Here is a 24,523-nt window from a genome sequence, read left to right as displayed (position 1 = left end):
TGCTGCTTCCAGTATAAGCTCTGTCCCTGCTACTGAATTTACCCCATTCCATGCTGCTGGTGGGGGGGGACCCCAACATCAGTGTAGCTGTGAGACCAAAGGGAAGAGTTAAAAAGCCAAACAGGCTGTGGCTGTGCAACCATTTTGCCACACAAGCTGCCCGCAAGTGGCCCGGGAGATACCAGCAGGTTATTTACAGTGGCCATTACCTGCAGCTTCCAACATCTACTGGCCATTCAAACTCCTGAAGGAAATCAAGGAAATTATTTTTTCTTCAATGAAAGGATTAAGAACTTTAATTAACGAAGCGTAAAGAAAGAAGATTTTAGGCTAGACGATTTGCAGGCAGCACACATAGCAGCAAGGCTGCAGCTGGCCGCAGCAGCACGCAGCAGTGGAGCAGCAGCTTGTCTCAGCCTCTGTCTGCAAGCAGGGCACAGTAAGTAACCCAGAGCCATCCACAAAATCCCCGCAGGCACCCACAGGGAGCGAGTCCTTCTGCAGCCCTCGTAAGCTCCAAGCAGATCAGAGGATTTTTCCTACGCAGCACCAGGTTTTGCGGTTGGGATGCACGCAGTGGCACGGCAGTCAGCTGGTGCCACGTGCACTAAGGGCAGCGTTCGCAGGTGCAGGTTGTGCCACACTGCAGGAGGTGGGGAAGGGCAACGGCAAGCAGCAGTTTCATGTGCTTTGGGGGAACAGCAAAGCCAGGTGAGCTCTGCATACAGTATTAGTCACATTCGGGACAACTGTGGAAAAGGGATTAGCAGGAGTGGAGTGTAAAGCCACAAACTCCAGAGAGCGGAGAAAAATAATGATAAAGGACACAGTGTAGCAATGAAAATAGGAAACATCACTTGGAAAGTACAGCTAACATCTGAAACCTCTCCATCCAGCAGGCCAAGGTCATTACAGAGCATTAGGGAGCAGGTAATAGGCAGCAAGCTGAAAATGAGCTTGTGCTCTGATATGGAGGGAATTATTCTACCTACCCCCAGCAGGTGCATCGTGTTGGAGAGGGCTGAGAGGCCAATATCATCAGGAAGAGATTTGTATGATGAATTCTTGTAAAATAACTAAAATAACTATTGCTTCTCTGGGCAGGTAGCCAAGTGCAGCGCCCTTGCCTGGACAGTGGCTCGGGAGCCTCGCTCGGTTCCAGGAGCGGGTGTTGAACAGGTCCTGGGGAGCCCAGGAGCAGCTCGAGCAGCCCAGTAACCCCAGTCTCTGAGCGACCGCCGGCTGTGGGGCTGTGCCGCGGGGGTCGCGCTGGGCTGGGACAGTCACCGCCAGCGTGCCGGCTGCCAGCACCCCCTCGGGAGCTTCCTGGAACAACGGGGCAGAGAGAACAGAGCGAGTCGGTTTTAAACTGGCAAAAATAAGTTGCCTCCATCCTGCTCTCCCCCCTGCTCCTGCGACGGAGGGGTCTTGAACTCCCTCCTGTTTCTAGAAGAAACCGCAGCTTCGGGCGTAGCAACCCGCCGGCGGGACGGAGGGGGCTGCCGGGGGGGGACCAGCCTGCGGGACCCCCCGGCGGGAAGGAGGGGGCTGCCGGGGCGCTGGACCGCGGGACCCCCGGCGGCAGGTAGCCGGGAACCGGCGTTATCCCTGCCGCTCGCTTCGCCCCCCCCCCGCGGCAGGGCCGGGCGGTGCCGGCGGCGGGGCTGGCAGGAGGCAGCGCTACGCGGGGCGGCCCTGCCCGGGACCGGGGCTGCCGGCGGGGGAGGCGGGGCGGGGGGGCCGGCACTGCCGCTTTCGGTTTCTTTTCCCCTCGGTGCGCGCCCAAAGCAGGACCCGGCCGCGCGGCCCGGGCGCCATGGCTGGGCTGGGTGCTGTGGCCGGGCTGAAGGAGGAGCTGACCTGCCCCATCTGCCTGGGCATCTTCCGCAGCCCCGTGTCCCTGAGCTGCGGGCACAGCTTCTGCAAGGGGTGCATCCAGGAGGCGCGCAGGGGCCGGCAGGGCCCCTTCAGCTGCCCGCTCTGCCAGGCCTGCGTGGACCCCCCCGCGGACCCCCAGCCCAACGTGCAGCTCTGCAGCATCGTGGAGCGGCTCCTGAACGCGGCCCCTCGCACGGGGGAGGAAGGGTGCGATGCGCCACGCGAAGAGGAGGGGGACAGCTCGGGCCAGCCGGAGGTGACCCTGTGTGATTTCTGCCTCTGGGAGCCACAGCCAGGCATGAAGACCTGCCTGACCTGCGAGGCCTCCCTGTGCCAAGCCCACCTGAGCAAGCACAACACGAAGAGCCCCACGAAGGACCACGTCCTGGTGGAGCCCTGTGATGCTCAGTCCTTGGCCGAGAGGAGATGCCCCCAGCACGGCAAACCGCTGGAGTGCTACTGCCAGACGGACTCGGTCTGCATCTGCGTGCTGTGCTGTGTCATCGGCTCCCACAAGAGCCATAAGATCATCACTTTGGAGAAGGCTTTTGGCCAAGCGCAGGTAAGAGGCTGCCAGGAGAGTGGCCCAGGCGTGGGTTGCGTTTAGGAGAACCACGGGGGGCTGTGGCCCAGCTGCCTGCAGCACGGGGATAAAACATCTTCCGAGCCTCGGATCTACAGGCTCGGGGTAGGGCTAAATCTCCATCTTGGGTCACTGAGCTTCTATGCCTAGTTTTGCCCCAGATTCCCTCTGGGCTCACCCCTCGGGGTATAAAACGAGATGTTATAAACACTTTCTTCCCATCCTGAGGAGCCAGACTGGTGGGACTGAGTGCTTGTGGCTATGCTTTTAGTTCTTGGTGTACTTCCAAGCTGGAAGATCAGCCTGAGCTGCGTTTACGGGAAGAAAATGAATGACAGAGCAACAGAAAGGAAGCCGTCAGCACTGAAAGTAGCTTTATGCATGGCCGTTGCACATGAACATGAGTTTTCAGTCTCAAATTTCTTTCTTGTGCTCAGAATTGTTGTTATTTGTTCAGGGATAAAATCTTCTAGTTAAACTTTATGTAGTGATTTATCCTGAGAGCATGCGGTGAACAAACTTTTTGCAAGTCTGGCTTAACCCATTTCCATAAAATTGCTGATCTGGTGCCCATATGTCAGTCCTATCCCGATATCTCTCTGGTTATTTTTATAGAATATTTTTCCTAAAACTCTGGAAACAATGAAAACACACGAAGCCGCACTGGATCGAAGCATAGCAAGCCTGCTGGAACAACAGGAGCAAGTAAAGGTTTGTTCCAAGGTCCCGTACTGCTTTGGGGATGGTTGCTTGCTGGTAGCTGATGAGATAAAGTTTTGTTTTGCCCTTCCCCAGATTGTTGATTCCAAAGCCTTTTTTCATTCTTGTGTGGTTTCTCAGATGTTTTCTAGGTTTCTTCTCTGAGGGAGGATGATGAATAACTTTCTTATCAGTCTGGGAAGTATATTCTTAGTTTCCAAAGGACTTTTGAGCTTGAAAGTTGCTGTTAAGTCTGTGCCTCCTGATTAGTGGGTGGCGGTTGGCTTTCCTTTTCCCAACCTTATTCAATTGGCAGGGTCTAAAACATTTCGGAAAATATTTAGGATAAATAAATTTATAGATAGTAATTTTGGAAAATATTATGGAAAAAACCCAGACCATGTTACAGTGATTTTATTCCTTTTTACAACAAGAAATCCCTTTAGGTTAGCTTGTGGTTCTAAAAAGTTGGTAGGAATTAGGTTAAATGATTGCCCCAAAGTGTTTGGGTTTTGCTCCTAGCATGCAGTCACCTATCTAAAAGCTCTGAAAGAGCAGGGAATTTAACACAGGTCTCCAAACCCTAGCTCATTCTGCTTAGGCAGAATTGGCACTTGCCTTCCTCCACAGGGAAGAGTGATGGGAGCAGAAGTCCTGGTGCTGGGAAAAGGAAATGTATATATTCTAGTATGAAGACCTAACTTTACCTGTTGGCAGTGTCCTGTCTGGCAGTATAGCTACTTTCACACCGTGAAGGAAGCTGGGTGGAGGTAGTAAGCAAAGAAACTGTTTCCTCACCCACCCTTAAAAGGACCAAAGGCAATGTATCCCAGAAAAACACCAGTGCAGAATAAGGAAATATATGCATAGTGGAATGTCTTCAGCAAGCATCATGCAAGAAGCACTACTTTTTAATCTTTTTCTGGTCAGTTGCCAGATGCTTTCTGCTGTCAGTGGGACATCTTGATTTGTTGTCATATGAAGCGGCACTAAGTTAGTGGTTACTTCTCTCAGCCCGGAAAAGACCAGGCTCTTTTCTGAGAGAGAGAGTTAGTGTGGAAAATGTAGAATTCAGTCCCTAACAGCTTTGAAAGTGTTTTCTTCATAGGCTAAGGGGAGTCTGCAGAGGGATCAGCTGAAGAGCCTCTTTGACGAGATGTGTATGCAGCTAGAGACCAAAGAAGAGCAGGTCTTGAAAACTCTCAGTCACAATGAGGAGCAACACCTTGCTGAGATTCAGACGGAGATAGAAAAACAGAAAAAGGAGAAGGATGCTGTCAGCCGTGATGTACAGGAGATGGAGGCTCTGAGAGATCAGAAAGACCTACTTCTTTACACCAAGGTACCTAACAGCATCTCCCTTCCCAGAGATACTCAGCTTTTGGGCTGGCCTTTGCCTGGTCTATGCTAATTCTACTTTCAAAATGTCTTTTACAGACTTTTGCAGCGATTCGAGCAAGGTAAGCTCTTCCTGAGGTGGTGCACTATTGCATTACACTTTGTTTCAGGTGCCTGGTAGTCTACTAGTGCGAGTCTGCTAGCCCAGCCTGCATGCCCCAGCCCCACAGCTCCCTGGGCTTGCCCTGGCTGCCCCCTGGGCATGCTGACTGCACACTCTTGAGCCTGGCTTTGGCAGAGACCTGGAGAAGCCCCAGAATATTAACAGAGGTCACGTGTGACTCTTCATATGCAGCATGGCTTCTTTTGCCGTACTCTCCACACCTGTTCTCAAGACCCATTCTGAGGGCAGTTCCTGAATATTTAGGTCCCTGAGTGGGCATGCAAAGGGTGGATGAGCTTAGGTATCCTGAGTCATCCTCCAGTTTACATTGCCTTCTGCTTATAAGAAGCAAATGTGGCAGAAGCCGAAACGTGCATGAAGGAGAGTCTACAAAGTTCATGGCTTCTCTCCTGAGCTGTTCCACTAGCGCCTGCCCAGCGCTGTTCCTCCACCACAGCCCACCGCTGCATGCACACAGGTGGCCCCAGCCTGGTCTTTCCTCAGCCCTGCCTTTCAGGTGCAGCAGTTGCCCCTTGGCTGTCATAATGCAGCACCTCTGGTTTGCTGTCCCAGCATCCCAGCAGCTGTCCCTGGCACCTCATTAGCTCCTGCTGTGGGGACTTGAGGACTGTAACCGCAAACATGATGCTAGGGCATGTCCTGGCAAAGCTGGGGCTGAGGTGGCTGAGACAAGGTTCCCTGGGGACAGGTACTGTCCATGAAGTGAATTTCATCCTAACAGTGTTGAAGGGATTTGGGGTTCTGGGAGAAACCTGCTCAGAGGGGGAGTCCCTGGTAAAGCTGCAGAGGGAGGGGAGGATAGAAGCTGCTTTCTGTATCTCCCATCGAGGCTGCATGTGGAGCAGGAGAGGCAGTTGTTGGCTCAGGGATGGGTTTTTTGATGGTTTTCTGACAACTTGCTGCTCTTCTGATGTCTTTCTGTATGTTTTAGGAAACACAAGCCAGTTCCTAACACAGTTGGTGTACAACTACCACAGCCACCCATTATTTTGAATGAATTAACAACAAACACTACTCTGAGGTTTTTCCAGCAATTTCTCTCAGACATGCAGTCCTTATTTAAAGCACTACCTGGTAAGTGATCATTTTGCTACACAACAAGCAAGATGGAAAACATATTTTAAAAAGAACTGTAATAAGACACTGAGTACAAGTACCTCTAGAAGAACTGATTAATCACACTTACTAGACAATCTTTAAGGTCCTTCCAACCCATTCTATGATGCTCTATGATATGATTGTATTTTCACATATGTGTACATAAAAGGGCCTCAGGGCTTTTGGATGTGCTCTGAATACACGCTGTTAAAGTGGGCTCTGGGTAAAGAGCTGTGGATGTCCTAGAGTTCTCTGAGAGGATTAAGACTAGCAATGCCTCTTCTGTCTGTAGCATGACTTTGATTCAAAGCACATGGAAAGCCGAGAACTCTTCAAAGCAGCAGCAGCAGCAGGTGGAGTTTGTCTCACAGTGTAAAAAATTTACTTTTTTGTAAGATCAACCTGCTGTCCCAGTGCTGTGCACAGTGGGATGCTTGTCCAATTGAATCAAAAATATTAGGGTTCCTTTGTTATAGCTCCCATGCTGATAGTGAGCCTAGGGTCAAGACCGAGAGACAGCTGGGGTGGGAAGGCTCTACCCAGGGCACACGTGACAGTGCGCACACCTAACTGGCTGCCGCCCATACAGCCTTGGGCGCACCAAGAGGCACACTGCTCACAGCCGCTCCTCAGCTCTGTCTCTGCCATCCCTGTAAGCACAGCCCAGACCTATCCTGGCTAGAAAACCTCAGATCCAGGTTTCCTAATTATCTATGCCACCTGAGTGGTTTTGGTTAGTTGCCCAAGTCACTGCCGCTGTTTCAGTTTCCTGAAGGAGTAACTTCCAGAAAAATGTCACAATTTTGAAATGCATTACATGCAAGAGAAGGTCTGAATAACAACATTCTTCAAATTCCTGAGTGTAGAACTCACTTTTTGTTACTGGCCATGGTAAGAAGTTTTGAGAGTTCTAGAAAATAACTTCACAGTATCACAGACTGGTTGGGGTTGGAAGGGACCTCTGGAGATCATCTAGTCCAACCCCCTGCTCAAGCAGGGTCACCTAGGGCAGGCTGCACAGTCTCATCCAGGTGGGTTTTGGATGTCTCTGGAGAAGGAGACCCCACAGCCTCCCTGGGCAGCCTGTTCCTGTGCTCTGTCACCCTCAAGGTAAAGAAGTTCTTCCCTCAGATTCAGATGGAACTTCTTGTGTTGCACTGTGTGCCCATTGCCCCTGGTCCTGTCACTGGGCACCACTGAAAAGAGCCTGGCCCCGTCCTCCTGGCACTCGCCCTGAAGATATTTGTAGCCCTTGGTAAGATCCCCTCTCAGTCTGCTCTTCTCCAGGCTACACAGGCCCAGCTCTCCCAGCCTTTCCCCACAAGGGAGATGCTCCAGTCCCCTGATCATCCTTGTAGCCTCCGCTGGCCCTCTCCAGCAGTTCCCTGTCTCTGGAACTGGGGAGCCCAGCACTGGACACAGCACTCCAGACGTGGCCTCACCAGGGCAGAGCAGAGGGGGAGGATCGCCTCCCTGCCCCTGCCGGCCTCGCTGCTCCTAACGACCCCGGGACACCACTGGCCTTGGCCACTCGGGCACACTGCTGGCCCACGGGCGACTGGCTGCCCACCAGACCTCCCAGGCCACCCCCAGCCTGTGCTGGTGCCTGGGGCTGTTCCTCCCTGGGTGCAGGACCCTACACCTGCCCTTATTGAGCTTCATTAGGTTCCTCTCCACCCAGCTCCCCAGCCTGCCCAGGTCTCGCTGAATGGCAGCGCAGCCTCCTGGGGTATCAGCTGCTCCTCCCAGTCTGTATCAGCCACAAACGTGCTGGGGGGACACTCCGTCCCTCCATCCAGGTCGCTGATGAATAAGTTGGAGGATGGGACCCAGCACGGACCCCTGGGGAACACCGCGAGCTACAGGCCTCCAGCCAGGCTGCGCGCCACTGGTCACAGCTCTCTGAGCTCTGCCATTCGGCCAGCCCTCAGCCCACCTCACTGTCCCCTCATCTCACCCACATGTCCCGATTTTATGTATGAGGCTGTTACGGGAGACCCTGCCAAAAGCCTTGCTGAGGTCAGGGTAGACAACATCCACCACTCTCCCCTCACCTACCCGGCCACTCATTCCATCACTGAAGGCTGTCAGGTTGGTCAGGCATGATTTCCCCCTAGTGAATCCATGTTGACATTCCTGATGACCTTCTTTTCCTCCACATGCTTCAAGACGACCTCCAGGATGAGCTGTTCCATCACCTTTGCAGGGACGGAGGTGAGGCTGACCAGCCTGTGGTTTCCGGGTCCTCCTCCTGTCCTTGCCCTTTTTGAAGACTGGAGTGACACTGGCTTTCCTCCAGTCCTCAGGCACCTCTCCTGTTCTCCATGGCCTTTCAAAGATGATAGAAAGTGGCTTGGCAATGACATCTGCCAGCTCCCTCAGTGCTCGGGGGTGCATCCCATTGGGGCCCATGGATTTATGAGTGTCAGGCTTGCTTAAGTGATCTCTAATGTGACCCTCCTCAACCAGGGGAAGTCAGCCTTTCTCCAGACTTCCTCTCTTGCCTCCAGGGTCTAGGAAACCAGAGGGCTGGCCTTGGTGGTGAAGACTGAAGCAGAGAAGGCGTTCAGTAACTCCACCTTCTCTGTGTCCTTCATCACCAGAGCACCCACCTCATTCAGCAGCAGGCCCATGTTTTCCCTAGTCATCCTTTTCCTGCTGACGTACTTGAAGAAGCCCTTCTTGTCCTTGACCTCCCTCACCAAATTTAGTTCCAAATGGACCTTAGCCTTCCTGGTTGCCTCCCTGCATGTTCTGATCACATGCCTATATTCCTCCCAAGTGTCCTTTCCCTCTTTCCACATCCTGTAAACTTCCTTCTTCTGTTTGAGATTTGCCATAAGCTCCTTCCTCATCCATGCAGGCCCCTTGCCTTCTTTGCTTGATTTCCTACTCACGGGGATGCACCTATCTTGAGCTTGGAGGAGGTGATGTCTGAACATTAGCCAGCTCTCTTGGACCCCCCTACCTTCTAGGGCCCTAACCCACGGGATTCCTCCAAGTAGGTCCTTGAAGAGGCCGCAGTTAGCTCTCCTGAAGTCCAGGGTTGCAGTCCTGCCTACTGCCCTGCTTCCTCCACGCAGGATCCTGAACTCCACCGTCTCATGGTCACTGCAGCCAAGGCTGCCCTCAACCTTCCCATCCCCAGCCAGCCTTCTCGGTTTGTGAGCACAAGGTCTAGGAGCATACCTCACCTTGTAGGCTCCTCCACCACCTGTATCAAAAAATTATCATCAATGCTCTGCAGGAACCTTCTGGACTGCCTGTGCCTGGCTGTGTTGTCTTTCCAGTGGGTATCAGGGAGGTTGAAGTCCCCCATGAGAACCAGGGTCTGTGATGGTGAGGCTACCCCCTGTTGTCTGTAGGAGGCCCCATCGGCCTGATCAGGTGGCCTGTAGCAAACACACAACAGTGTCCCCCATGTTGGCCTCCCCTTAATCTTTACTGTAAGTTCTTGACTTGTTCACTTTTGAAGCTTCGAATGTTCCTAAGCAAATAAACATTTATAAAATGGCTGTGCTACTGTTCACACATTTCTTGTACGTAGAATTTTCTAAGAGTTTTTAAAAATGCCTAATGAAGCTCTGCAGAGGACAATGATAGAAAACTAAAATTGAAGAGTTGCTGTCGTTGGAAACAAAAAAGGAAAAAGACACTTCAAAATTGTGAAAGAGCAGCATTTCTTGAATTGTGTTAGCAATCCCCTTTAGAATTACATAGGGGCAGCTTAGAGAGGTGTTGAGGGTGTTTCGGTTAACATATGCTTTTAATGACTTGGATAAGATGACTTAGATTGACTTTGATGAGTTGGATTGGGAAATCCAGCTTTCAGCAACAGCAAAAGGGATGTGTGCAAATCTGCACAATTATTAATTAACAATTGTAATGTGTTTTTTTTCTTTCTGCAGTTCATCAACATCTGACTTGTTCAGCTGCTCACCCTGACCAAACAATCTTTGACTCCTCATTTGGTTGTTACACATATAGTATACCACATAACCCATATTCTTTACCATACGTGCAGAGTCACCAGAGCTTCTCAGCGGGCTGTCACTTCTGGGAGGTGGACACCAGCAATGCGAGATGCTGGAAGCTCGGAATCATTCACAACAAGATTGAGTGCTACCTGTGCATGTGTTGTGATTACCTTAGTGTGTTCCTAGGTGAAACCATGATCACAACTGAGAACTTTTCTGCAGGCTTCAAAGTGATCAGGGTAGAGCTAGACTGTAGAAGAAATACACTGTCATTTTATAACGTGTCTGTCAAGGGTGGAGGTCCTGCTGAGAGACTCAAGCTTATACAGGCAGTAAGCATCCCTTCAAACTACCCCGCCTATGCTACCTTTTTTGTGTCAAACGGCTCTTTGAGGCTCCTGTAGTGATGGGGGGACAAGGTGGTGTTTTGTATTTCCAGGCCTAGGTATTGGGAGTGCTGCTGCATGGAGGCTGTGCTAAGCTGGCATATCAGCAATCAGGGTTTGGGCTGCTGTGACCGCTCGTCTGTGTGACGGCAAGGCCTCTGTGGGGTATAGCGCAGCACACCGCCACTTACTGCCAGAGCTCCTGTCTTATTAGTCCTGTGAATCACTATGAAAATGCTGCTGAGATGCACTTTGTTGCATTGGATCAAATGCTGTGTTGGCTGCATGTTATTAAAGTAGTGTAGTTTGCAAAACACAATGGCAAGTTGGTGTATAAAAATGTTGACAGCACAACATTAACTGCTGCAGAACTGAGCAGCAGCAATGCTCATGTTTGCTGTAATGCATCAGCTTTTACCCCTGCCTTCCTCCACCCATCCTGCAGAACCTGAGCCATCTGTTGCAGAAGCAAAGAGGGCCTGGGAGGCAAGCAGAGACTAGGCAGTAAGACAACTGCTCTGCCTTGCTGCCGTCACCCCCTGCGAGCTCTCTGATACATCGCTTACCGGCTTCTTGCTGCCATTTCGATTTTCTCCTCATGTATGCAAAAATCTCACAGCAACGGGAGTAACGAGGAAAACTCATGTGCTTTTAGCCTCTGCCATATGGGACCTGGCCCAGTTCATTACGATTGTCCAAACACCTTGGGGAGGAAGAGATGATATTCCTGCCTGCTGCCTTCTGACAGAGCCAGGGTATTTGCCTGAAGAGGTCCAGGCAGGAGCTCTTCACCCCAGCAGGAACAGTGAAGGGCCTTAATGAATGTTACAGTTTTGCAGATCCTAAAATAAATCCTCGTTCAGTCTTGGAAGAAAGTGGCTGTGTTTTGTCTTTTGCATCTTATGCACCAAAATGATACAGAAGACCATGTGGGCAGAGCTGGGTCTCCCAAATGCGCCTGCAGTGGCTGCTGCTCTGCCCGGTCTGGGGTGGTGCAGGTGCCAAGTGGGGTAAGCAAGGCTCCTGAGATGGTGCAGGGATGTTCCTGCCCTAAAGCACATTCCTGAGAGCCTTTCCAGCCCCTGTTTCCCTGTCACCTGGCTGCAGGTAGCAGACCAGCCTCAACAAGTCCCAGTAAAACTTTCCCCTGGGTTCTCCCTATTTTACCTACAGGTAACCTGTAACTGCTGTGGAAAAGAACCAGACAAAGCAGAGGGAGTTCCTGGTTTACCCCTGCTGGGCTCGTGCTCTTCTCATCCAGGGCTTACCTTTCGTTTGCTGTCCCTGGCATGGGATGGAGAAGCTTTCTGGGAGGGCAGAGGGCTGCAGGAGAATTGTCCATCTCCTGCCCTCCCCAGCACTCACTACTCCCACCAGTCTGGTGGTGGTGGCTCATCCTTGGAGCGATGCTGCATGAGACTGAGGGCAACCATCTCAAAGCGGCTGCCACAGTTTAGAGGAGCTGCGTGTGGGTGGAGCCTGGGACAGGAGCGTTATCTCTGCTGCCCTGTCACGAGGACTTGCATGCAGCCTCTGTGCTGGGTCTCCAACCATGGCACAACGCCAAGGTCATCTCTTTTAGTTTCGTTTCTCGCAGGCCAGCCAACACACCATTTCTGCAGCCATGGCAAAAGCCAAGGAAGGATATGGAAGGGGTGCGAGCCTGGAGGATGAACTCAGCTGTCCCATCTGCCTGTCTCTGTACAGGGACCCAGTGCTGCTGGGCTGTGGACACAGCTTCTGCAAGCAGTGCATCCAGAAGGCGCTCAGTGCCCAGCAGCAATCGAAGGCCACTTACTCCTGCCCTGTATGTCAGCTCCAGCTGGGGCCCATCCTGGATCTGCAGAAGAATTTCCAGCTGTGCAGCATTGTGGAGGCATTTCTGGCCACAACTTCCAAAGAACAACAGGACGAGGGCTCTGCAGAGGAGAAGGAGGTGGTTCCCTGTGACTTCTGCCTGGACTGGTCCCAGCCAGCCGTGAAAACCTGCCTGAACTGCGATGCGTCCTTGTGCCAGGCCCATCTGAACAAACACAACGCCAAGGCTTCCCAGCAGGACCATGTCCTGGTGGAGGTGGGCGCAGGCGGTCTGGTGGAGGAGAGGAAGTGCCTGGAGCATGGCAGGCTGCTGGAGTGCTACTGCCAGGATGACAGGCAGTACATCTGCATGCTCTGCTCTATCGCGGGATGCCACAAGGGCCACAACATCCTCAGCCTGAAGGAGACACATGACAGACAGCTGGTAAGGGGCTCTCCTCTCCCCATGGCCCCTGCAAGGGTTGCTGCAAACTCCTGACCTGGAGGAATGGGGCAAGCTGCAGGAGGGGCCGCAAGGATTTCACCGGGGAGTGGGGATGGGGGCAGGCAAGGACAGGCAGGCAGCAGCTCCGGGGATTTCATGCCCACCCCGGCAGGGACTAGTGCATTGTGCTGGAATTTGCTTTTCATTTCCTCCTTTGCGGTGTCAAAGCAGCCTGGCAGGCTAAGCAAGGAAGAAAGGCAGAAAATGGTGTTTGGGGCTGCCTGGGACAAGGGTGGGTAAATCCTGCAGTGTGTGCTGATGTGGGCGTGCATGTGGGGAAGTGGGCGAGTGGCAGGCGCAGGGCTCCGCCGCCCCCGCTGCTGCAGTGCATACCGGTCGTGCACAGCCCCATGCAACTGCAAACTGCCACGCACCAGGGCGTTCCTGGCTGCGACTGAGAAGTATTCTTGCAGGGGTTAAGAAATTTCTTTCTCCACAGAGCCTCGGGGACCCCACCACTGCTGAACTTTGGGTTGGGAAACAGGTTTTCCCACTCTTGCCTCTGGCTCCCTACTCCCTCTGCCACAAATTTTGCTGAGCTAGCATCCCAGAGGGCACAGAGATATGGGCCCTCATGTCCTTGGCTTTGAGTCCAGCTGCTGTCCTTGAAAAGCTCCAGAATCAGCTGAGACTGAGGAGTTAAAATGTATTTTCCATTCCATTCCATAAAATGCTTGCTCACTGCTTGCATTTGAAATTTCTGGGCTCAGTTTAAAGCCCAAACAAAACACCCTGCAGGAACCCAGTGCATGGGCAGGAAATGCCTGGCTTGCTCCCGACCTCAGGACAGGTCACAACCTCCTCAGGAATTAGCAGGAAGCATCCTTTGCAGTTACACGTATTGCAAACTAACTTTCTCCCCCATGTTACCTATAAAAAATTCAGGGCTGCCAAACAGAAGTGGGGTGTCTAGGATAGTAACCGTTCCCTTCATCCCTGGAGCTGGTAAGGGAGCAGTAGTGCCCTGTCTATGGGGAAGCCATCTCCATGGGTCTCAGCTGCATATTCCTCTTGTTTGCTTGGTTTCTTTTAAACTCCCCAAGATAGCCAGAGGAATCAGGAATGCAGCTTTTTAGAAGGAATTATAAAAGGGTTTTGGTGCAAGGAACCTCAGCTGAATTTGATTATTTGTCTTTTAATTTTTCCAAGAGTAAAACTTTCCAGCTGTGACAACTATCTCATGGAAAACCTAAGTTTTCTGGTATCATTTTTACTAAAGAAACGGGAGTCTAGCAGCTGTGTTTGCTGTGGCCATTCTTGGGTGCTCAAGGTGTGAAAACTGCTGGAGGCAGCCAGAAGCAACCAGAACCAGAGACTGTCTGATCCCCAAAGAACAAAGTTTAATGTCCCTTCTGAAATGTGTCATTGTGCAGTATATATAACAGCACTCAATGATAGTGGTATCCGTTAAAAGAAACAGCTGGGTGAGTAAGTACCGCTGTTTTGCTGATCTTCAGAAAAGATGGTTGCTTATTACCTTATCCTCAGATCCCACAGCTGGTGACAGATGTGAAAACTAAGGATTTGGGTCACGTTAGGTACATGTGAAGATTCTGGCAGGAACAGAGCCTTAACGGATAAATTGAGATGTAATTATTTAAAGTGAAATCTACTTATTCAAAGGGAAAGTTGTTTACTAACCTACCTATACAAAGTTACACATCTATAAAAATTAAACACTGACTTGAAAGTTTTCAAGGTCATGTCAGTTTTCCGTTATGCCCTGTCTTTATGAGGAGGCGTTTATTATAGGACTTGCTGGTGAAAGCAGGGAGGTAGAAGGTACCTGTGCCATTTTATCAGCTCTGCAAACTGCCGGTCTGGTTTAAAGCTTCCTGTGCTGCTTCCCTGCTGCAAAGTACAGTGCTGCCTTTCCTTCTTCTAGAGTGAACTCATGGACATTGTGACATGGCTGCAGGAATGTAAAAGCGCTTTAGCTACTGCCCTAGAAGAGCTTCAGGAAACCAAGAATCAGCTCAAGGTTGGTACTCAGATCATCACTCAGAGCATCTTTCCTCCACAATTTCCCAGAAGTAAGTGATGGCAAATACACTGTTAGAAGCAGATGAATAGAAAGAGATACAGTCCAAAGCAGGGAGAACACCGGTGTGAGAAACTGCCAGAAGCCAAGCTTTTTCACAGCTCCCCAGCATAGCTCTACAGGAGGAACCACCTGGGAGACTCTGCCATATATTGTGGTTGCACAGATGAGGTTGCAGGACTGGCAGACCACAGATCATACCTTTCATTATGTATTTTTAAAGTTCTCTATCTGTTAAATGAAAGAAAAACAAGTTGAGTCTACAAGTGGGATTCTCAGCGTGTACCAATAGAGTTCTCACATTGCTAGCTGGATTTTATCTGATTTTTTTACTATATCAGGATTAATTTTCATAACCCTGTGCTTAATCAGATATTCTAAGCAAATGTTTATTGTCTGCTTCCTTCTAAAGCCAGTGCAAAGGATAGATACAATTAATAAATAATTCATAAACAGGGACACTAAGCTGAAGTGCTGAGTTCCTGAGCCAGTGCACCATTTGCTTATCTGTTCATTTAGACTAATACAGAAACAGTGACTTCTCAGCTGCAAATGCTGTTTGAAGAGATGAAGACAGAGATGACTCAGAAAGAGAAGAAGATCCTGAGTGACATTCAATCCAATGAGAAAAAACAGCTGGCATATATTACCAAAGTGAAGAAGAAAATGGAACAGAGGAGACATAAGGCTGCACAGCATCTTCAGTCTTTGCAGAAGATGAAAGAGCAAACGGATGTTTTCCTTTTTCTCAAAGTAAGCAGCAGTACTCCGCTTTTCTTCATGAATATCGCTGTTTCTCAGCCAGCTGCCCTTTCTGGAAACCACATTAACAATTTTTTTCCTTTTTCTTTTGGCAATCTTATTTGTAGGAATTTAAACTGGCCAAGGACAGGTATGTTCCATCTGAAAACACTTGTTTTATTCTTTGAAAAAATATGGTGTTGATAACTGGGATCAAACCTGTCTGTCCCAGAACCCTACGCTGCAAAGCTGCTCTCTATTCCCGCTGAGCCAGAGGGCACCACCTCCACACAGTTAATGAAGATGCAGAGATACCCGCCTGCCATCCCAGAGTTCCCTTTAAGTTTCAGTTTCCTTGGCAGCTACACGGTTGCTGGATTCTGATGAAAACCAATGGGTTTTGTTACCAGAAAACCGTTTTTATCAGAGATTAAGCCCATAGGGTTCAGTTTACAGCAACACTCTCTTGGATGGGTATTGTGCCACTCCTGTATGTAGGTCCCAGTGAAAAGCCTTCAGCTGCAAAGGTAACTGGCTCATTTCCCACTGAGTTTTGCTTCTGCTTGTGGACAAGCTTAATAGCTAGACAGATTTATTATCTTTTCCCTTGCAAGTGATACATTTGACTTATCACATCCTAATTGACACCTGGGTGTCAGCTGCAATTCAATGGTGCAAAATCACACCAACAGTAAATTAGAGATCCACAAGAGGTTTTGCTGCAGCACTGAACTCCCCAGCCGCATGAAGGGCTAGCTTAAACATCTAGGTAGATTTTAAGATGTCATCTTTTTAACTTGTACAAATTAAAGCTGGGTTTGAACTTGGATTGCAAGGATAACTTTGAATCACTGTGTACCTAGGGGGTGTGCTGGCAGCAGCATAGTCCATCACTCACAGCTGTGCTACAAGTCAAAATCTAGACTGTGGGATCAAAGTCATTTTCCAGAAGCCTGGACACCATTTAATACGTTTGGCATTTTCTTTCTATCAGGATGGCAGTTGTGCTAGAACAGTAAGAACCTGCCTGCAGCAGGTCAAATCACAAGGGTATTAGCAAAACTCCTTCCCCTTTCTCATTTCCAGCATTTGAAAGTTCCATCCAGGTTTGGTAAGCAGAAGGCATTGCCAAAAAAATAACTACATAACAATTTCAACTCACTTAACCTTATCAGAGAGCTGTTTACATGATAATTCATGTTGCCAAAGCACCCTCCTCTTTCGTAGAGTCCTTCCTAAAAAAGGATTTGTTAACTTTCTAATGCTAAATGGTTTTCCTTGGTGAAATGACTGCCTACGCTCTAGGATTCGGAGTCAGAATTTCTGCGTTGAAGGGACAGACATGGTGGTGGTGCAGCTGGATCAGGCCAGGATCGATTGCTGCCAACGCCTGATGTGGGACTTCATGAGTCACCTGGGCTCACTGCTGGAAGATGTGCACAGTGAGTGACCTGCCCCGACCTGCCGGCCACACGCTGCCGAACCCAAGCAGAGACCACCAAGCCCCAGGGTTCAGTGAGCAGGGCTGATGGCCACTGAACGGTGGCTCCTTTATACGGGGCATGTGCGTGGCCTTGAGGGGCTGATAAGGATTCAGATGGGATCTTGGGGTGTTGGAAAGGGGAGGGCAAAAGGGGCGGAAAGACTGTTTCTGGGGATAACAAGAAAGAGGTCTGCTCCTAACCAGCGTAAGGACAGCTCCTAGCTGAGGTGGTTTCCTGCTCCCACCTACCTCCCGAGTCTTTGGGTGTGCAATCATGCTTTTGAGAAATGGCCCCTTCGTTTGCCCACCCCTATCCCCACCTAGTTTATCCCGGACCATGAGATCCAGGGACACAGTACCAAATCCCAACCTTGAATGCATTACTAGCTTTGTAAAACATTCTTCTCCATCTTTCTTAGGTGAACTCACCAACCAAATTAAGCGGAACAGGTAAATCCTTTTCTTAACTTACAAAATGTTCCCTGCAAATTTCTCTAACAGTTGTTCATTTAAGGACCGTATGCCCTGTGCTCCTCTGCTTTGGTCTCAAGGAGAGCCCAACAGTCTAGAAGGCTGTCCTTCATCTCAAAAGAGGGGGTCAGATCTATTCACATGTCTTATCTTGTTATTAGCAAGATGTGATTTGTGTTTTATGAGTCACTAACATTCAACACTATTTCTTTACAGTGGGGCTTCAGACACTGGTACCTCTTCAAATTGTAAGTGTTCAAAAATACTAGTTATTCCCCAGGACTCTGGCCTGGGGCTGTGAGTCTTGCGGAGAAAACCTCCCACATAAAAATGTGAACAGAATTTTGTTGCATGCATATCCTCTCCTTGCCAGAGGTAAGACAAGCAGGCGTGCAGCCTCAGGGCACAGCTCTCAAAATCTGCAGTGGGCAAAAATCTCTGGGAACTCACCAGAGGAATCATTTCTCTTCAGCCTGAGGGAGAGATTGGGTTTGCTTCAGTATCCAGTAATCTGAGTCTGAGCTGGCTCCAAGGAAAGACCATGTAGGGTGTGCTGGGTTGACCCTGGCTAACACAGGTGCCCACCACAGTCACTCCATCGCTCCCCTCCTCAGCTGGACTGGGGAGAGAAAATAGAACAAAAGGCTCATGGGTCGAGGTAAGGGCAGGGAGATCACTAAGCAATGACCGTCACAGGCACAACAGACTTGATTTGGGGAAATTAGTGTAATTTATTACAAATCACCAGAGTAGGGTAAAGAGAAATAAAACTAACATCTTAAAACCAGCTTTCCCCACCCCTCCCTTCTTCCCAGGCTCAACTTTTCTCCCAATTTTCTCTCCCTCCTCCCCGCCAGCGGTGCAGGGGGACAGGGAACGGGCGCTGCGGTCAGTTCATCACACGTTGTCTCTGCCGCTCCCTCCTGCTCAGAGGGAGGGCTCCTCACTCTCCCCCTGCTCCAGCGTGGGGTCCCTCCCACGGGAGCCAGACCTCCAGGAACTTCTCGAAGGTGAATCCTTCCCATGGGCTGCACCTCTTCATGAACTTCTCCAGTGTGGGTCCCTCCCACAGGGTGATGTCCTTCAGGAACAGGCTGCTCCAGCCTGGGGCCCCCGCGGGGTCACGAGTCCTGCCAGGAGCCTGCTCCAGCCTGGGCTCCTCTCTCCATGGGTCCACTGGTCCTGCCAGGAGCCTTCCCATGGGGTCAGAGACTCCTTCGGGGATCCACCTGCGCTGGCGTGGGACCCTCCCCGGGCTGCAGGTGGGTACCTGCTCCCCGTGGGCTCCATGGGCTGGGGGCACAGCCTGCCTCACCGTGGGCTTCCCACGGGCTGCGGGGGGATCTGCTCTGGTGCCTGCAGCACCTCCTGCCCCTCCTTCTGCACTGACCTGGGGTCTGCAGAGTTGTTTCTCTTAGATATTCTCACTCTTCTCTTTGGCTGCAGTTCCTCTGATATTTGGGGTTTTTTTCATCTCTTCTTAAACACATTCTCCCAGAGGCGCTACCACCGTCTCCGATGGGCTGGGCCTTGGCCAGCGGCGGGTCCGTCCTGGAGCCGGCGGGCACTGGCTCCATGGGACACAGGGGAAGCTGCGGGAAGCTGCTGGCAGCTTCTCACAGAAGCCACCCCTGTAGCCCCCCGCTACCAAAGCCTTGCCGTGCAAACCCAGTACAAGGGTTTCCCACCAACTGAGCAGGAGCTGGAGCAAACTCAGTGCCTGAAAGGTTTCCCAGACAAATCCAAATGCTGCAGGCGATATTAAATCTGTAAACAGTATTTCTCTTATGATAGTACTAATCTGATGCTCAAATAGATTTCTGCTGGGTACAGCGGTATATCCTTTCTACATGCTTTTTCTAAGAAATGGTTTTTGTAAGTTATTTGAAAGATTTTTTATAGTTTTTAATTGCTGCAACAGAAGTTCTATTTGCAAACAAGTTTTTCTTAATTCATAAATTCAAAATAAAATCCTATCTTCTTCACCCCTTTTTAATTTTTGGAGGGGAAAATTACTCTCTTCTGACAAGCATTTCTTAGAGACATGTTAATGGTAAAATTTTACTTGGGAAGGGATGTGTTTGAGAAGAGCTGTTCAGTGGGGGGGGTTGAGAACAATGTAGTCTTGCCCTAAAAGCAAACATATTTGTTTTACCAGACACATTTGAAAAAGCAGAAAAAAATCTCGTTTTCTTTTTACAGTAATTCATGTAGCTGATGATGGCTGGAGAGCACAACAGGCATGTGGTGCAGGTAAGCAATTAAAAGGAGGATTAATTACACAGCACAGCTTAACAATACAGTTACTTATATTTAGAATTATAGAATCATAGAAATTTTTTAGGTTGGCAAAGATCTTTAAGATCATCAAGTCCAACTGTTAACCCAGCACTGCCAAGTCCACCACTAAACCATGCTCCTAAGCACGACACCTACGTGTCTTTTAAATACCTCCAGGGATGGTGACTCATCCACTTCCCTGGGAGCCTGTTCCAGTGCTTGACAACTTTTTCAGTGAAGAATTTTTTACTAGCATGCGATCTAAACCTCCCCCGATGCAACTTGAGGCCATTTCTTCTCATCCTATCAGTTGTTACCGGGGAGAAGAGACCAACCCCTACCTGCCTACAGCCTCCCTTCAGGCAGCTGTAGGGAGCGATAAGGTCCCCCCTGAGCCCCCTCCTCTCCAGGCTGAACACCCCCAGTTCCCTCAGCTGCTCCTCATAAGACTTGTGCGCCAGCCCCTTCCCCATTAACATAATGTCAGCCTGAAATCTAGAGGTATCTTCTTCCATCAGTGTACGTGGCCATTTATTTGTCTTGTGAGCTCAGTCTTCTTCTACAGACATATTCATGTCTGTGTTCTGTACAGAACCAGACGGTTACTCAAAACAGGGGAGCAAGAGGAAGTATCTTTTCTGAGGCAATGCAAAGCCATACTTGGAAGAAACTTGTCAAATATGTTATTAGCATAACGATAAAATATTACTTTATTATTACAGTAAGTGAAACTTTTCCATCTTGTGTATTCCTACAGCACAAAACCAACGATTGGTGCGCTTCAAGTGGCACATGTAACAAAGTGTATGGTCCACGTATGCCCAGAAGTAAGGGAGAGATGAAAAAAAAGAAGCCAGAACTGAGATGGAAAGAAAAAGTTAAATATTGTCAAAAATGCCTTCTAAAAATGGGGACCTGCCAGATGTCTTGACCTCCCCTGCATACCTGCAATTAAAAGCAATTCTGTAGCATATGCAAATTTGGAAAAGAAGTGCTAAGAATGAACATGAACATAAGAAAATCTCCAACTGCTGGACTATATCATCTCATGGTACTAATGATACTTGCGTACTATTAGTTGTGGTGACTGTGTTGTCATTTTGTGATTGGATAACAAAAGAAATGGCTATAGATACAGATAAACAAGGCTGGCTGATTTCATGCCATCACCAGGAATTAATTGTTGAGAGCCTTGTTTGTGGATGGTTGCAGTAGGAAGCTGTTCAGAACCATGCCACAGATTTGGATTATCACATTTAACATGAGTGATCTTTGTAGCAAAGAATTAATTATCTGTGTATGAGTTAGCCTCTAAGCCACATTTTAACACTTCCGCAGAGTGCTCAAAGAGCCATGCAAAATACCGCAGTCGGCAGCATACGAAGATGCTTTACTGGTCAAATCTTCATGTGTTCAGATGTTCTCTTCTGATCAAGCACATGCCGTGCTTTCCTGATGTAGCCCTTATTGCACCTGTCAGCTCCACCAAGGGATTTCATGGACACTGACAGGCAGCTAGCTCACTCTGCTTTTGTGGGCTGCTCTGTGCCTAGCTGTGGTTTAGATCCTACATGCAGGTTCACAACCTGGGTGTTTCTTCTCCAAACGATAAAAATGTTTTGCTGCAAATGTGAGTTGCCAACATCCACATTTTTAAGAAATAAAGGCTAAAGTTCTGAATGCTTCTGTATGAATTAGAATTCATGGCTACAACTCTATTGTCACTTGTGGTAATTGCAGTGATTGAAAACAATAAACTCAGCAAAATCCATCTTGGATTTAGTGTAATGTCTCCCTTCATGGTTTAGATGGACTCACCAAGCTGTAATGGATCCTAAGCAGCCCTTGCTCTGCTGCATACATCAATTGTCAGCGTAACAGAAAGTGCATGGCCAAATTCTGGGAGCTCAGCAGTAGCTCAAGGTGACTCTGCAAATATTCCCTACTGCTCGAAGCCAGTGACACATGAAGGACAGCTGCTCTCAACCACTGAAATGAGGCAAAAGAAATGAGCCTGTCCTTCAGCACTTTTGTGTCCTGGTCTTTTCTCTGGCTGCCAGGTAGTTATTGCTTTCACCCCAGGTGAAAGAGCCATGACCAGCCAATGCAGTTCAGTGCTGCTGCTGCATACAGCAAGTTATTGCACTGCTGTAAATCACTACAGAGAGATCTACTCAAGCACGGTATCTTAAGGCACTCCCTCCTCTCCATCTCACAGCATGTCTTGTGTTTGACTGCATTTAGGAAACGTCAGCACCTCTGTAACTCCTTCTGAAATACCAGTTTAGCATTTCCTCAGTGAAACCCATATTGCAAACATGTATTCCCACACCTCCAGCCACAGGCTGCTGTGGGAGAACTGGAGCACCACTCTCCTCACTAGCAGAGGGAAAGGGCAACTGGCAGCGGTGTGCTGAGCGATTCCTGCACTCCCAGGCAGCTGCCCTCACCAACAGGTTTCTGGATATATGGCTACTCCCTTGTCCACAAGCAATTGTCATGTTTTTAACACCGTTTCTGACAGTCTTGGAGAAGCCATGGTATTTTCTTCTCCCAGGGAGGTTCAGGTCCTGACTTCACCTTTCCTCCAGTGCCAGCCATCAGCTCCCTGAATCTCTGAGCCCCTGGCAGAAAAGTCTGTTAACTGGTTAGAAAAGGGTCCTTCCAGAAACCTTCACCACAGGCAACCATCCAGGTTTTCACAAATGGAGCCATATTCATAAGAGGCTTTCAGAAGGGCCAGGAGCGGTTGAGAAGGGAGTATGTCTGCAGCTGGCTGGGTTGAGGCCATTCATGCTTGAAGGAAGAGCTCCACAGCCCGCACTAGACAGTTGTTACGCTGCCTTTGAAGCATTGATCACAGATAACACAGTATTGCACTAAGACTGAAGTACTTTGCATAACTAAAACCCAAGATCAATGAGATTTATTGACCAAAACAAAGATAATAATTGTCTGGATGGAAATTGCCCACCATCTAATTTGGAGGGAAAAGTGCACGTAGCTCTTCACTGCTAGGTTTATCGGACTTGAATTTGGGGTTGATGTTAAGCATCTGCCAAAATGAAGCAAAAAAGGTAATTCTATTGTAGGCAAAATTAATGTGATCCAGGAGATAAAGACCTTATTATTTCTGCTATGTGGCAAAAGCAAAGGGTTTCATTTCAAGTAGATTGGAAAAAATACATTTTTTAATACTGCTGCAGGCTCACAAAGCTTCTGGAAGAAAACGACTATCTAGGAAGGTAGATTTTCTGAGTTAGATACTAAGCTGATGGTGCAGTTTATTTCCCCCATACATTTGCCTGCTATAGTATTAGCAAAGATACACTCCTCTGAATTTGAGACTTGTTGTATTTTTAATATTCCATGCATTAGCCTTGAGGAAGCAAAGAGAGGTGAAAGGACTAGGTGAAAGCAATGTAAAAAAACACACTGAAGTCCAACTAAGCAGTCTAACCCACAACAACAATGAAAATTTTAACACCTTATTAGTTTTTGACTCTAGGAGACAAATTGGACCATGGCATACATTCAGAGTATAGCAATTCTGTACAGATATTTTTGCAGAACACACTTTCTTGATAGCAATATAATTGTGAGATATGTAGTCCTGAGCTATGAACAGAGCTTATTTTTTTTTTATATCTTTATGGCTTAGGTATTTTGATTACCTCAGGACTCTCATTCATTGTGTCTTTCATTATTTATTATGCTCTCTTCCCTCCTCCTGCTTAATTTTTGCTTGGCATTTGTCTCATCCTTGAGGAAAACCTTTAGAGGGGAGGAAAGCGGAGTAGCTGATTTTATGGCTCTTTTTTTTTGCATTTGCCAAGCATTGCATGATGTAGCTGAATTTATAATCAAATGCATAAATAAAATAGATTTCAGAAGCTAGGACAGGCTTCTTTCTGTTACTCTAGTCTGATGGGTTTTCTAAGTAATTCACACACACTACATCTAGACCTTTATGTGTCTGACACCTTCTAAGACCAGCAGGTTAGACACCAGACCCCAAGGATACCACTTTGATTTTACATGCTGGACACCACAGGAGGTCTTGAGGAAAGTTGTCCTAAGGGTCCTGATTGCTCCCCACAAAGGCTCAAGTTCAAGAAGCTCAGAGTAGCTCCACATTTGCTTCTGCTTTTTCCCTGTTTCCTGGCTTAACGTGCCTGGATGACCAGACAAGGTGCCCACACGGGGAAAAAGGTTTCTGTGAGCTCTGATACACTTTCTCACTTTCTGGGCAGCAAGCTAAGCAGCTCCCACCTTCTCTATCTCCAAACTTCATGCAACATTTTGCAAATGCAGGCCTGATTCTCAGAAGACAGCAAATCGTACAGGGAAGGAAGGACAAGGAGAGAAAATAAGTTTTTAGCTGCTTTCACCACAGCCTACCTGCCCTACCATGGACTCACAGAGCCAGTGGGACCGAGGCAGTGGGCAGGGAGGTAGCAAGAGGACATCACTGAAAGCAGGAAGCTCCTTACTTAGGGTTGGGAGCCAGGTGGCATAAACCAGCTGACAGCTGGGGGAAATCAGAGGGTGCCTTATCTGCTGAGTGATAAAGCAGAGCTGAAAGCCCAGAGAGGAGTGAGAAGAACCAGGGGGAGTCATTGCATACAGAGGTTTTGTTGGCAATGAGGAGAGGGATGATAACACTGTCCCACACAGCTTGTAGAGCTCTTTGCTGGGGGGACCAGGGCACAGCAGGGCTGTATGAAAGCTACTGGGCAACAGGCAAGGTGGAAGGGCTTCCCTAGCTGCAGTGTGCAGGGCTGCCCAAGAGCATGAGCCTGGTGGAACAAAACCAGTGTTTTTCAAGATTGTTTTGTAGTCTGAGAAACTGGTCTCTGGAGATTTGATATTATGAGGATGATGGGGCAATCTGGAGAACTGGAGGCAGTGGGTTTGACAGGCAGACAGAGTGGGATGGGCAGATGGCACAAGCTAGCATTTGTGTGTCAGCAAGCCCCAGCTCACTGTTCCTTGGCAGGAAATTCTGGAGTGTGAGGAGCCCAGAGGCACATTTCTCCAAGGCCAAGGTCCCCTTAGCACA

General features: G+C 49.0%; 2 protein-coding genes across 6 annotated transcripts; both read left to right on the top strand.

Annotated features, from left to right (window-relative positions):
• The first annotated feature begins 1,751 nt into the window (after window positions 1-1,751).
• Window positions 1,752-11,018, top strand: LOC102049672 (E3 ubiquitin/ISG15 ligase TRIM25-like). Its single transcript, XM_014286231.3, has 6 exons — window positions 1,752-2,440; window positions 3,077-3,172; window positions 4,269-4,502; window positions 4,598-4,620; window positions 5,614-5,756; window positions 9,689-11,018. The coding sequence occupies exons 1-6, from the start codon at window positions 1,817-1,819 to the stop codon at window positions 10,159-10,161; spliced, it is 1,593 nt and encodes a 530-aa protein (XP_014141706.2). The 5' UTR covers window positions 1,752-1,816; the 3' UTR covers window positions 10,162-11,018.
• A 702-nt stretch (window positions 11,019-11,720) lies between these two features.
• Window positions 11,721-20,469, top strand: LOC106631631 (E3 ubiquitin/ISG15 ligase TRIM25-like). Of its 5 annotated transcripts, none has more exons than XM_027815949.2 (10): window positions 11,721-12,385; window positions 14,331-14,426; window positions 15,006-15,239; window positions 15,356-15,378; window positions 16,533-16,660; window positions 17,130-17,160; window positions 17,398-17,429; window positions 18,039-18,443; window positions 19,384-19,434; window positions 20,219-20,469. In XM_027815949.2, exons 1-10 carry the CDS (start codon window positions 11,768-11,770, stop codon window positions 20,257-20,259), a joined length of 1,659 nt encoding a protein of 552 aa, XP_027671750.2. In that variant the 5' UTR covers window positions 11,721-11,767; the 3' UTR covers window positions 20,260-20,469. The 5 variants fall into 5 exon arrangements, with proteins under 5 accessions (XP_027671750.2, XP_027671748.2, XP_027671749.2 ...); XM_027815947.2 differs by having other exon boundaries at window positions 17,997-18,443; XM_027815948.2 differs by having other exon boundaries at window positions 16,533-16,669.
• The last annotated feature ends 4,054 nt before the right edge of the window (window positions 20,470-24,523 follow it).

Source organism: Falco cherrug, chromosome 8 (assembly GCF_023634085.1).
Source record: "Falco cherrug isolate bFalChe1 chromosome 8, bFalChe1.pri, whole genome shotgun sequence".
Taxonomy (NCBI): domain Eukaryota; kingdom Metazoa; phylum Chordata; class Aves; order Falconiformes; family Falconidae; genus Falco; species Falco cherrug.
This window is presented reverse-complemented; position numbering and strand designations above follow the sequence as displayed.

What these genes read in the sequence shown, in the direction of transcription:
- LOC102049672 (XM_014286231.3), top strand. Translation starts at nt 1,817, where the DNA reads ATGGCTGGGCTGGGTGCTGTGGCCGGGCTGAAGGAGGAGCTGACCTGC. An exon ending in ACCTACTTCTTTACACCAAG is followed by an intron (nt 4,503 to 4,597) that starts GTACCTAACAGC and finishes TGTCTTTTACAG; the next exon opens with ACTTTTGCAGCGATTCGAGC. An exon ending in TTTGCAGCGATTCGAGCAAG is followed by an intron (nt 4,621 to 5,613) that starts GTAAGCTCTTCC and finishes TGTATGTTTTAG; the next exon opens with GAAACACAAGCCAGTTCCTA.
- LOC106631631 (XM_027815946.2), top strand. Translation starts at nt 11,768, where the DNA reads ATGGCAAAAGCCAAGGAAGGATATGGAAGGGGTGCGAGCCTGGAGGAT. An exon ending in AACCAAATTAAGCGGAACAG is followed by an intron (nt 17,161 to 17,397) that starts GTAAATCCTTTT and finishes ATTTCTTTACAG; the next exon opens with TGGGGCTTCAGACACTGGTA. An exon ending in GGACCCTCCCCGGGCTGCAG is followed by an intron (nt 18,444 to 19,383) that starts GTGGGTACCTGC and finishes TTCTTTTTACAG; the next exon opens with TAATTCATGTAGCTGATGAT.